The sequence below is a fragment of the Bactrocera neohumeralis genome, chromosome 3 (genome assembly GCF_024586455.1).
Source record: "Bactrocera neohumeralis isolate Rockhampton chromosome 3, APGP_CSIRO_Bneo_wtdbg2-racon-allhic-juicebox.fasta_v2, whole genome shotgun sequence".
NCBI lineage: Eukaryota > Metazoa > Arthropoda > Insecta > Diptera > Tephritidae > Bactrocera > Bactrocera neohumeralis.
In genome coordinates this window covers 76857073-76869746 of record NC_065920.1, presented here as the reverse complement: position 1 = coordinate 76869746, position 12674 = coordinate 76857073, and the positions used below count along the sequence as shown (strand labels likewise).

The 12674-nt window shown below is 36.8% G+C and overlaps 2 protein-coding genes across 3 annotated transcripts in view; both read right to left on the bottom strand.

Moving 5' to 3' along the window:
- The window catches only part of LOC126753582 (interference hedgehog), a 239384-nt gene that overhangs the window by 26441 nt on the left and 200269 nt on the right, over positions 1-12674 (bottom strand). Inside the window, exons 6-7 of the mRNA XM_050465133.1 lie at positions 11620-11748; positions 11273-11423 (exon numbers count right to left, since the gene is read on the bottom strand). Of these exons, the coding sequence (XP_050321090.1) occupies positions 11273-11423; positions 11620-11748 (280 nt within the window). The remainder of the gene's footprint in view (positions 1-11272; positions 11424-11619; positions 11749-12674) is intronic.
- LOC126753581 (membrane metallo-endopeptidase-like 1) lies at positions 2782-6984 on the bottom strand. 2 transcript variants are annotated; one of them, XM_050465131.1, is made up of 2 exons: positions 6763-6984; positions 2782-5012 (listed from the first exon to the last, which is right to left on the bottom strand). In XM_050465131.1, the coding sequence occupies exon 2, from the start codon at positions 4905-4907 to the stop codon at positions 2949-2951; it is 1959 nt and encodes a 652-aa protein (XP_050321088.1). In that variant the 5' UTR covers positions 4908-5012; positions 6763-6984; the 3' UTR covers positions 2782-2948. The 2 variants fall into 2 exon arrangements, with proteins under 2 accessions (XP_050321088.1, XP_050321089.1); XM_050465132.1 differs by having other exon boundaries at positions 6885-6983.

Sequence of the window (12674 nt, the reverse complement as noted above, 5' to 3'; positions counted from 1 at the left end):
TGGAACACCCAAAATAGATACACATATAGTTATATTTGGAAGTGGGGTAGTATAAAATTAAACTTAAACTATAGTATATCCAATATTATATGTTCAGTCAAGTTTGCTAAGAAATCCTAGCATATATATTAGGGTGCCCCTTATTTTGCAAAGTTTTAAATTTCTAACACTTGGAAATAAATTTGTACCTTATTGGGAGTCCGACAACCCGTACCGACTTGCATCGAAATATTTTTATACATGTTGCAGTAGTGGTGCGTACTCACGGCATTTGTCATTTGTTCTCAATTATTCTCGCGATTAACACGTATTGTCATACATTTAAAAAATGGCAGTGGAATTAGGAACCAATAAGGAATGTGTTTTCTTCATTGGGAACTTAAATTATCAAATAATAGGCGCAAAGTTACCCTCCAATCGTCAAGTTCGTGCAGTACTTTTTTAACATTCGCGAATTAAATTGACTGTTGGTGAAAGCGCTAAACTCGTCATTCGGGAGTTCATTATATTTTTTATTAGTTGATTTATCACACGCTGATGCTTTGGAACTGCTGAAAATTGAAGAAGATTAGATAGTTTTCTCTTTACCAGGGTGTTCAGGGTATTTAGCGGGTGTAGACAAAAAGTTAGCCGAAAAAGGAGAAAACGCAAGTCAGAGGAAATTATATGAATACGAAAAAAGATGTGAGCAAATGTGTTTCAGAGATTTATCGTCATCTGTTACTGCGCAAGATTCTATTCAAATACAAGAACATCGCGATTAACTTACAAGCTCTGATGAAAGCTTTAAGGAACCCTTGGCATCCACCTCTCAAATGGTAAGTTCTGAAACTACCACAAGAAGAGGAAGGAAAAAGTCTATCACGCCTAAGTTAGTTGCAGCTTTAGATAGATGTCAATTAAGCCTAAGGGATTCTGTATATTTACTTACTTCAGGCTGTAATAGCAGCGCTAGAACTTACTTGTGATGATCCGGGTTAACGTTTACGTAGGAAAATGAAATTTTCTATTTAAGTAAATCTGGGTAACTTAAAAAGAAATAGGAGGTATGCATTTCGATATATAAAAAAAGTTCTCTCATATAAGAGACACCCTTATACATATTGATTACATAATATATAATATATATATATAAATAAATAATATTAAAACTTGAAAATAATTTACAAAAATACATTAAAGTAGTAGTCTGGTAACTTATGCCTATTTTCATGACTCCTTTGGAGGGTGTTTTTTATAGGAAAATAAAAATTAATTATCTTGAATATTTAGGGTGTTTTTATTCACATATTGAAAATAAAATAAAAAAATTACTTGAAAAAATGTAATACTTTACGGATATTACTATTATTATTATCACTCGAAGTTGGAACCTCAAACAAATGCACGTGGGTGGCCCGGGTAATTTTGGCTCTTAATGTTATCTGAAATCAAATAATCTTGACTATTCTTAATATACATATAGACATGTCATTCTGGTCGGAACTAATTCAGTTAAATTTCAAGGTTAAATAACAAAATGGCGTACTTTGAAAAAAAGTCCTTTTATTTTAGCAAAGAAAGTGTTGTACTTTCAGATAAAGCAAAAAAAAAAAATCGATTTTTTGAACCCAAGTTACCAGACTACTACCTTAAAGGTGCAAGAATTCTTTATTTTATAATTTTTGAAATTGAATTGGTAGATAAAGCTTTCGTACTTTTTATTTAGTTTATTGAAATATTGAGACGGTTTTTTTACAGTGAAATAAAAAAAAATCTGAAAATGGTGAACTTTAAACAATTAACGATTGATGAGCGGTCAGCCATAATTAGTTTGCACAAAGATCGATCACACGCAGCGTTATATTGAATAAAAATTTAATAAAAGCCAGGTTGCAATTTAGGATTTCATTGCCGACTACAACAAAGAAAATCGAGTCATCAGGAAGGAGAGACAAGGACGCCCAAAAATTACAATGGATAGAGTTGATAAATGAATTTTGAATATTTCCAATTTTGACCCCTTCAAATCAGTTCGTAAAATTCGCGCGCGGCTTATAAAGGAAGTCAAAAAGACCCCTCAGTATGCACTGTCCGTAACAGATTGAAGCTACACTACCTAAATAAGGCAAATAGGAAAAAACGACAAGAATTTTATGAAGAGGACATATTAAAACCTCAAAACTTTTGGCATAATGTGCTCTGGAATGATGAATAGGGTATTAAACTTCGTTATTTCCATGGTATGGTTTACGTTTGGCGCTCACCCGAACAAGAACTACCATACAAGTGCACTTTAAGTCGGTGGAAAAGGCCTTAATAGTTTGGGGATGCTTATCTGCGAATACCCTAGTAATATTTTAGTCCTGAAAGGAAAAGTTATTGCTGCAGTTTATTTAAATATTTTGAAGGAGCCCGCCATCCGCGACGGTCACCGACTAACTGGGCCGGAGTGTCAGGGGAATGTTACTTGCAGAATTTAGTTCAAATCGATGAAGCATCGGAAAACGGCTGTATCTCAAAATATATTATCGGATCAATTTTAGAGCTTAGGATATTTTAGATTTAATCAAGACAATAATTTTTTTCTGGAGCCTTAAAACTGAAGTTACTACTTAAAGTTTTATAAGACGACAAACAACTCTTAATAATACCAATCGCTTAAATGTATATCTCCGCTACCTAGATGATTTTTCTATAAGTCAAATAATAAGAGACAATAAGCAAGTCCCTAGAAGGTGCTGCTCGCACAACTACTAAAGAAGCAAGCAATATTTTTTACAAAAAAACGCGAAAGCAATGTTTATTATTTATACTAGTTTATTATAAAAAATAATTCACAGATAAAAAACTTAACTTCAAATACATAACTAAATACTAAACTTTAAGGATTCGATTGGCTTGTTTTGGTAGAAAATAGTAAATTTTATGGCTCAGTAGTCATTTCGACATGTTCGTCGCTTCACGCCCTAATACAGCTCACATCTCTCCTCCGCAAACATGGCATCGCCTGGCTTGCACTCGTACTCTAAAGTGAAGGCCTCGAATTGCTTGAGAGTCTGTCGCAAGCGCACATCGTCCGCATCGTGATCGAAGAAAGTCGGTAGCAAATTGCCACAGAAAAACTGAGCCACATTTAAGAAGAACAAACGCCGCGGCGTTATATCTGTGAAGCTCGGCTGACGCGCATTCATGCTAGAATTGGGGTGGAAGAGCGTGTCGTAGGCCACACGAATGCCCATAAAGTCCGCCGCACGCTCATCGAGACTATCTGTCTTTGGATAATTCAAACACTCAAACCCACTGACAAACTCCTCATCCGAGAGAATAGATTTACCGAGCCAATCTGTTATGCCCGAAAAGTCGAAGTGCACACCGCTATACTCGAAGCCATGCATAATCTCGTGGGTGAGCACAAAACCGAATATGCCCATTTTCATTATATCATGCATGTTGACATGATACGCAGGCGGCTGCAGAAAGGCGTACGGTATGATGACCAAGTTTTTACGAAACATATAGTACGGCGTGCAGCTGTCACCATCGCTGATGAAGTGGTAGTCGCTGGGCGAAGGCGCCGGCGCCGTTAGCTGATCGTGTTCTTTGCGTGAGCGCAGTTTCAGCAAGAGCAGATGATTTTTATGGTAATTATTGGGGTCGATGTGCACGTCGGCATAGTACTTATCGATGAAACGCTCATCAACGCTTGCCGGCAGATTGCCGATGTTGAAGCGCATGGCGGTCAATTTGACTTGAAGGAATGCAAGCTGATTTGGCAGCAGTTTCATTCTGTTATTTTTCAGTCTTGCGCTGAATTCGCGCCTTGTCAAGTTAAAAATGCGCTCAACATCGGCGATGTACTTGGCGTCTGAGCCGCCATAGAATTGTTGCTTGTAGAGGAAATTAACAGCCAGTTCCATCTTTTTGCGCACATCCCACATACAGTCCATCTTCGTGAAGTTGTCAGCACTATCTTTCATCAGAAACAGTGCGAATTTCACCATTATATAATTATCGATCAAGCTAGGCTCGGTATTACTCAGAACCTTGTTGAGCGCGGGAAAGTATTCACGGTTGTTGATTTGCACTTCATAGTCCTCTGTCAGTGTGTAGCTCAGTACCAATTGCAGATACAATTGCCATGGAACTTCTGGCATTTCGTCCTTCAATTTCGACAACGATATGGGCTGCGGTCCTGTTTTATCTTCAGTTTCACGCAGAATCATTAGTCTCTCCTCGAACTTATGCAGTTGCTTTGCTACCTCAATCGCACGCACTCTCGCTACCCCCAACTCTATAAGCAACGCTGCGATCACTATCTCATCAGGCAACTTGTCCGTGGGTTTGTCCAAATCGATTAGATACCGATTGGAGTCACTCTCGTCCTCCAACAGTATGTGTTCGAAGAGGGCTCCTTTAAAGCGATAGCGACGTAACTTGGCCAGCGTGAACAGCCAGTTGAAGCGTTCGGCCGGCCACGTGGCATTGGGCTCGCGCACCTCGAGCATCAGCTGCCAGTCCAAGTGGGAGCTGGGACGCACCAGCTGCAAGTAACGCTTCAATTGCAAACCTTTTGTGCGCCTACATGTTTGATAGTAGAGAAAGAGTTTATCCGTGTAGGTTTCGTTGCCGGCTTCAGCGCTGCCTTCCAGCTGATAGTTTTGAAAGTAGTCGATTAAACGCTTATTGACCTTGTGATCCATCAAGCTGGTGACTTCGTAGTACTGCTCGTTCGAGTGTACGTTAGCCCAATTGCCGCAGGCGTAGCGGTAGTAGTCGTCGCATGGATTAATGAGCGGGTCCACGTAGCTAGCGATCGCCTCAATTTGGTTCTCATTGACGCTGGCGAACACACCTTTGTGTGCGGGTTTTATCAAGAGTGTCAGTAGAGATAGTGCTAGCCTTGTTAAGGCTCTGTGTAAACGCATTTTGTTGTTGGTGGCGCTTGTTTATTGTTGAATTTGTTATAGTTGTATTTGAAGTGGGTAACGTACGTAGAAATTATGCCAATTCGCTCTGCCAAAATGTTATCACTGAAAACGTTTGAAGTTAATGAATATATTGATTTTATTTTGTTAGCAATTTATTTTATGGTAAAACAGTTAACATTTTACAGTTTCTTTTTCAGGATAGTCTTTCCAAATTAAGAGTTATTCATTTTTAAAGCTAAAAAGTTTCTTATGTAGACTATATTTCTAATAAAGTTTATGCCTTCTAGAAGATGATCCCACCTCCTCAGGTATTGTTATCTTGTGCCGATGAGTGAGCTCAGTAAGTGAAATGATGCTGAGAGCGATGCCGGCGATAGTTTAACTACTGACGTTACTGACCAAGAAGGAAGACCGTAGCAGCAAAAATCCACATAACGCAATGCTTCTGCGAGGGAGGCTGTATCGTCTGTTTCACATGTTAGTGAAAGCTACCGCAAGGGTCTGTCTTGAAGCAAGCGTTATAAATGTGGCATTTTCATGGCCGGTTCATAAGCCAAGATAGCAGCCCTACAAACGAACTTCCAAATCTCTGTTCCCACGACAATGGGGTCTATGTAACCGGAACGGACCTGGATTTTTACCCAGCCGAGGACTGTCAACTCGGCATCTTTCCTCGAAAATACTTCAGGAATATTTTCTGCCACTACAACAAAAACAAGCACACCTGTGCTACTTACTTAAGTTTCTGATAATACTTGATGACTGAAACCAATTTTAAGCCTACGCTCCAACCGGACTTAAGGGAAGTTCTAGAGCGCAGTTGTCGAATTTTTAAAAAATATATCTTGGTTGTATCAAATATACAAGCCAATTTCGAAATTACACATAACAAGGTGTCCATTATCGTAACGAAGCCTGGCATTCGAAACAAGCCACTATTTGATCACCCCGTGGTTGCTTCTATCGACAACGGAATCATAACCGTGTTTTAAACCGTAAGCTTTGATAGCTGAAAAAACGGAAAACGGCGAAAGATACGTAGTTTATAATGTAATCTGAGTTATATTAGCATCAATTGCATTTTCGAAAAGTTTTCGGACTGATTTGTCTTGCAAAAGTCTCCAAACTGGCCGACCAAAATCAAGTGCTTGTATGGAAAACTTTTTTATTCCATAAGATATCTTTTCAAAATTTGGTAAAGTTTACTTTTAAAAGTAAGACTACAATCCCCAAATATTTTATTGGAATCGGACCACTACAGCGTACAGCTGCCATACAAACAGACCCATCAATATCAAGTCGTTGTATGGAAAACTTTTTTATTTGATGAGATATATTCACGATATTTGGCATACTTTAATCTCAAAGTAAAGGCTACAATCCTCAATCATAGCTTTTGTAATCGGATTTTTATATCTTATAATTCCCATATAAAGCGATCGATCAATATCAAGTTTTTATATGGAAATTGTTTTATTTCACAAGATAAGTATCTTCTCAAAATTCGGTATAGTTTACTTTTCACAGTAAGGCTCAAATCTTCAAACATATTTTTTTGAATCGGATTGCTACAGCTTATAGCTGAACGATCAATATTAAGTTCTTTTACAAGAAACTTTTTATTTGAAAAAATATATCTTTACGAAATTTGGCACAAATCACAATCTCCGAACAAATTGTGTAGATTGAACCACTATAGCATATAGCTGCCATACAAACTAACCAATCTAAATTAAGATGAAGGTCTCTGTATGCCCTTAACTGATATAAGAAATGCACCGCTGAAGAGTGTTATAGCTTCGGCAAAGCTAAAGTTAACGGTTTTTTAATTTAATTATCATTCAATTTCTACCTTTTCACTTTTATTCAACACTTCCTCGATGTTTTTGATTTAATTATATTTTTATAATTATTCGCTTGATATTTTAATTACACAGCATAAACATTTCACTTAGATAAAGCGTTGAAAATTACTTTAACACAGCTGTGGTTTCCTCTTTCTCGAATTACACCGCCCGTTCACGCTTCTGCTGAGCAACTGCCTTGTACTAGGCGAATAATTCGATCAAATGCGAAAAATTCTCCGAATCAAAAGTTATTATTTGTTTATAATGAAAAAACCCAGCTTTAGCGATAAGACGCACGCTTGCTATGCTCAATCTAAAAAAGTAATAAGGTACGAAGAGTTCACACCCAAACAAAGCAAAAGCTCAGCTGAACAGTCAAGTCAGCAGTTTTCCCTTTGATTGAGCAAATCGGCGTTGACTTTCGTTTCGAACTTAGGGACCACATTAGATCATATGCTGATAATATTGCAAATTGTTGGGTCCACTTACTGGTGTGAGCAAAAGTTGATTTTTTTTTTAATATTAGGGTGGCACTTTATGAATGATTTAAAAAATAACTTGTTTTAGGGACACAGAGTAAGCCAGCAAAAGAGTGCTCACTGCAGTAAGCAGAACTATAGAATGTTTTGTCAGCATTATATTAAAGAATTTATAATTTTTTTATCCAAAGTTTACTTTGGACCTGAAAATTTTTGATTAAATAAGGAAGAAAAATAATTAAACGAAACGAATAATCGAAAGAAACCGTTTTTAACTCTTGAAAACTCAATCACGCCGCTCTCCTTCCTCCTAACCTCCTCAGATCGCCCAAAAAATTATTTTCCCCCTCAAAAAAGTAAACGTCATACAATATCTTTAATTTCTGCAATATATCGAAATATGGACCTTTTTCATTTTAAAATGTCTCACCCTAATAGAAAATATTTTTGATGAATGAGAAGCTTGCTATACACAATATCTTCCGGGTAGGCGTTACCGCAAACAAATATAAACATAGCGATGTGGTGCTCATACCCGTCATATTCGGCGGTCAATGCCACAAGGGACGCAACAAATGAACCGCAAATCGAAAGAAGAAACAAAGCTTTTCAAGTTCATGACTGACCAGTTCAATGTACAATGAAGTGATAAGCCACAAATTGTATGTAAGAAAGGTGCTGACACTAAGAAATTCCATTTAATTTTATATGAAATTAAAAATATTTCTTATAATTAGCAAGTTGCAGCGCTTTCGCTAACAATCAATCATTGCCCTCGAACTTTCGCGTTAGTAATTTGCCGTTATTAGCAACAATTAGCTGCCGTCACATACGAATGGAATTGCTCACAAGCAAATAATGCTCACATTCATATTTACAAATTTACATATATACATATCTACTTACATATATGCATTTGTGTATTTGCTTAACCCTCAGGTGCTGCCATCGTTTGTTTAACTATTGCCTATTAAATATTGAATGCAAATAGACTGCATGTAAGCGCCACCGCGTTACGCAAATAGTAAATTGTTATTGTGTTAGTTGGAATTGTACATGCCATAATAATCTTAAAGTTCTCTGAGTCATCAATAAGACCACAAGCGGCGTGTAAACAGCAGCGAAGCGCCGTCAGAAGCCTACGCCGTGGGGGAGCTAATAAATAACTGCTTCCAGTTGGACTAGTTACGCTCACTAGGCCTTGTAGGGCATGTGGCGATAAAATTATATGATGAGTACGGACAATTATGTTGTGAGAGTATAGCGTAAATAGATAACATAACTTAAACTTAACTTAACTTAACTTAACTTAACTTAACTTAGCTTAACTTAACTTAACTTAACTTAGCTTAACTTAACTTAACTTAACTTAACTTAACTTAAACTTAACTTAACTTAACTTAACTGAACTTAACTTAACTTAACTTAACTTAACTTAACTTAACTTAACTTAACTTAACTTAACTTAACTTAACTTAACTTAACTTAACTTAACTTAACTTAAATTAACTTAACTTAACTTAACTTAACTTAACTTAACTTAACTTAACTTAACTTAACTTAACTTAATTTAACGCAACGTAACGTAACGTAACATAACATTTTATAATATCATAATTGTGATTTTGTATACATACCTCAAAATAATTATATCATATTATGGTAGCCAAAACTTAATCAGGAAACAAAATCAATTGACAAGACTTAAAACTAACATAACTCAATATAGCCGAAAATATAGTACAACAGCATTCGGAATAATTTAGGCAGCAGTCAATTCAGTTTAAGACTTGTGTTGCATAAAAAGTTGCAGCCCTTCATCCATTTACATAGGTACATCCATATGTACATACTCCGAATATTTTAGGATTTTCTTATTTAAGGAATGGGGTTTGGGGCTCATGACTTTCAAAAAATATATTTTGAGCAAATTTATTTCAGACCGATATTATCAAAATTTTTAACGGTTCACAATCGAAAACGGGGACTAGTCAATCAACCCCAAAACTGTCTGAGAAATTATTTTAGTACGAAAACTTAAACTTCTAGTCATAGAGCGTAACTCGATCGAACTTATACAACGTGAGATACAAATTACTAAAGCTATTCATTGGAAATATAATAAGTTTATTTTACCATACCTTATATGAATATGAATAGTCTATATAACATTGATCAAATGTGACCTGGACAGCTTAGTTTGTTAACGTTTATGAATACAAATCTTTCTTATCATTTTCACAACAGGCTTCTTTTAAGTCAATACAAGCCTGCAACGTATTTCACCAGCAATGATCTTTTGATAAATGGTTCTCAGCAACATACGTTGTCTAGAGTGTCGTGTCATGTTGTGATCTCTATGAAAGATCAGTGAAAACCATTTTGAGCTATTGTTTCCAAATCACTTAATTTTTGCGAAAAACAGTTTCGTGTTAACGTTTGTCAAACAATGCTTTCCCACCACCAGGAGGTCATAAAACGTATCATTACTGGCCCTGGATTTATGCTTCCGATCCTTACACAGACGTTGAATTGTCCGAATATCGTGGAAATGGTGAGCCAAATCCGAAAAAAGCACGTCATAGCAGGTCAAAAATCAAGGTTCTGTTGACGTTTTTTTCGATTATTGAGGTGTGGTGCACTCTGAATTCCTGTCAACAAGGAATATTATTTGAATGTTGTACGTAAGAAAATATGGATTGTGGTATTTTACCGAAGTTAAAGAGAAAGCGGGTAGAACAGTTTCAAGACAGTAGTGCTTAGCTTCCTTGGAAACTATAGAGCTGAGAATTATGACGAAATGATCTGTGACATGATTACGAATTTCTTCTTCATCTGAGGTAGAATGTATCTAAAGATGTACATGTTTCATACTCATTTTGATAAATTTAGGTATAATATGGAAGCTTATTCAGAAGAACAAGGCGAACGCTTCTATCAAGTTGTAAAAGAATTTCAGAGACATTATCAAAGCCAATATAGTGAGAACGTGATAGAGGACTATATTTGGGGGTTAATACTTGAAACTTGTACGAAACATGACAGGAAAAATATGAGCAATTTGCATGTTTAGTCAATATTAAAATGTCTATTGTGAATCCTTAATGAATGATCAGAACTTTTTTGTTCTTATTTTCAAAAAGATATTATATATACGAGTTTTACTAGTACTACTTAAGAAAAACATGTAAAAAATATTGCGTATCTAAAGCTTTAACATTTTCCCATCTTTCTGGCACTTTCTGGATTTCATCCCAAAAGAAACTCGCCTACTTGGCGACCAAGCCAATCAAGCCAATGTCTAATATCCTGTTCTGATGGGAACTGTATTCAAGAGAGGGTGTTTAGCATCGACTGGATCAAATAGTAAGTCAGAAGGGGCAAGTCTGGGATAAAATATGAGTGACTTCTCAGCGTGGTTTCCCAGCTAACAATGTGAGTTGTCCCCGGTAGTATTCTTCAGTAATGATTTCATCTAGTTTTACAATCTCATAATATAGCACGCCCTGCTGATCGCACCAGAGTTCAGCTTTGCCATTGATTTGGCTGGTTGACCAGGTTTCACATATAATTTTTTGCACTTAAGAGTAACATAATGATTCCACCAATATGCAGTGACTTTCGGTTGAAGTTTTCTTTATATTAACGTGACGAGGAAGAGCTATACGCAAACATACTTTTTCAGACACTGAGTTAGACATAGTTGAAGAATTGAAAACAAAAAATTATTGCTGTTTACTTATCAGATGAATGACATAAGTATACCCAAAAGGCGCACAAGAACAGTAGCTTTTCAATATGTAATTATTATTAGTAATATATAAATATTGAAAGTTACGCAATTTCTCGTTTATATATCCGAATAAACTCGTAGTTATAGATCCGATAATATTTTGCAGTTTGAATGTTTGTAAATTCCCAAATACATCTTACTTTGATAGGGTTCGCACTACTGCAGACCCAAAATGGCTGTTGCATGCCATATATACTGCAGACAATTCTTTCGGCAATAAAAATAAATATTTGTGGCACTTACTTGTACTTTGCGGACTCTGTAATCATCTGATCGTTCTCACGGGTCCAGTAATTCAACGAAGTGGGATTTGCTTCGATGAAACACTCCAGCGTGACATTAAAGTACATGGGTATGCCAACCAGCTGATGGGGTATCCAAACCATTGGTGAAACTGTAAGGGTAATTTCATAAATTGTTGGTTTATTCGGTTATAACTGTAGTATATATGTATTTAAGCAATATATTTATTTCTATACTATAACTGTAAGTTTTTTTGAACATAAGTGGCGTAAGTTAGTATCAGGTAAGTATTTATTTTTATTATCATAAAGAATCATTTTTGCTTATATTAAGTGTGTGGTACTTACAATCAACGCTGACTTTAATGCGCTTGGAGACACTGGGCGGCACACCGTTGGTGGCGATGCATAAATAAGCGCCCATGTGCAGACGGGAGATGCGCTCCAGCTCCAAAGCTTCGCCATCCACTTCGAGAACTGGAAAAAAGACGATAAAGAAGAGGTGTTTAGGGCTAGATAGTGGACACAGTTTATATATAAATATATAAATATATTGTTATATACAGTTTTAGAAGTAAAATTCCATTTTTGGTTTCCTCAAATTTTTATTTAAATACAAATATGCCTGTATATTTACAAGTGTGTATATATTTATATGTATGTAGCTATGGATAAGCCCCTCTCACACATCAACACATCAACAAACCCTAAAATCTTGATTAGCAATATGTTGCATGCGAGTGTTGCAATACAAGCAACAAAGCTGTGCGCTTAAGGCATCAGATAGCTTTGAAAACTTTCAACACACACACACACAGAAACACTTACAAGTGCACATATGTAGCCACTTGCCACATGTCCATTATTAGAAAGTTTGCCAGCGCCTTTGTGCGCACTTGGAATTGCTACGGCAAAGCAACAATTGCTGAGCAACTAACTGACTGACTGACTGACAACGTGAGGCGCCACTCACCGCAGCTGGCAAATTTCTACATTGTTGCCATAGTTGCATGTTGCATGTTATAGCACCTCAAAGTTATGCAAGCATGCGTGTGGGAGTGTGTGTGTGTGCAAGTGGAGCGCTGACAAAGTTCCGATTGCAATTGTTGCCGATGCCGCAGCTGCATTCGATTCGCATGGCTGCAGGCATTTGAAGAGGACCTCGCACACAGCTGCTACCCTCTCCATATGCACGAGTGTATGGTTGTGTGAGTTCTATGCATATGTGTGTGCGAGCTGGCAGTAACATTTGGTTGTGCTCACCTGTAGGCATGCAACTTGGACCTTGTTCGTAGTTTGCTTATTAGTTTTTAATGGAATGTAAACAAAGCAATTGCTATTTTGGCTGTGAAAGCCTTCGAGGACAATGGAAATTGAGGTGGCCACTAAGAGTTGGCCAAGAA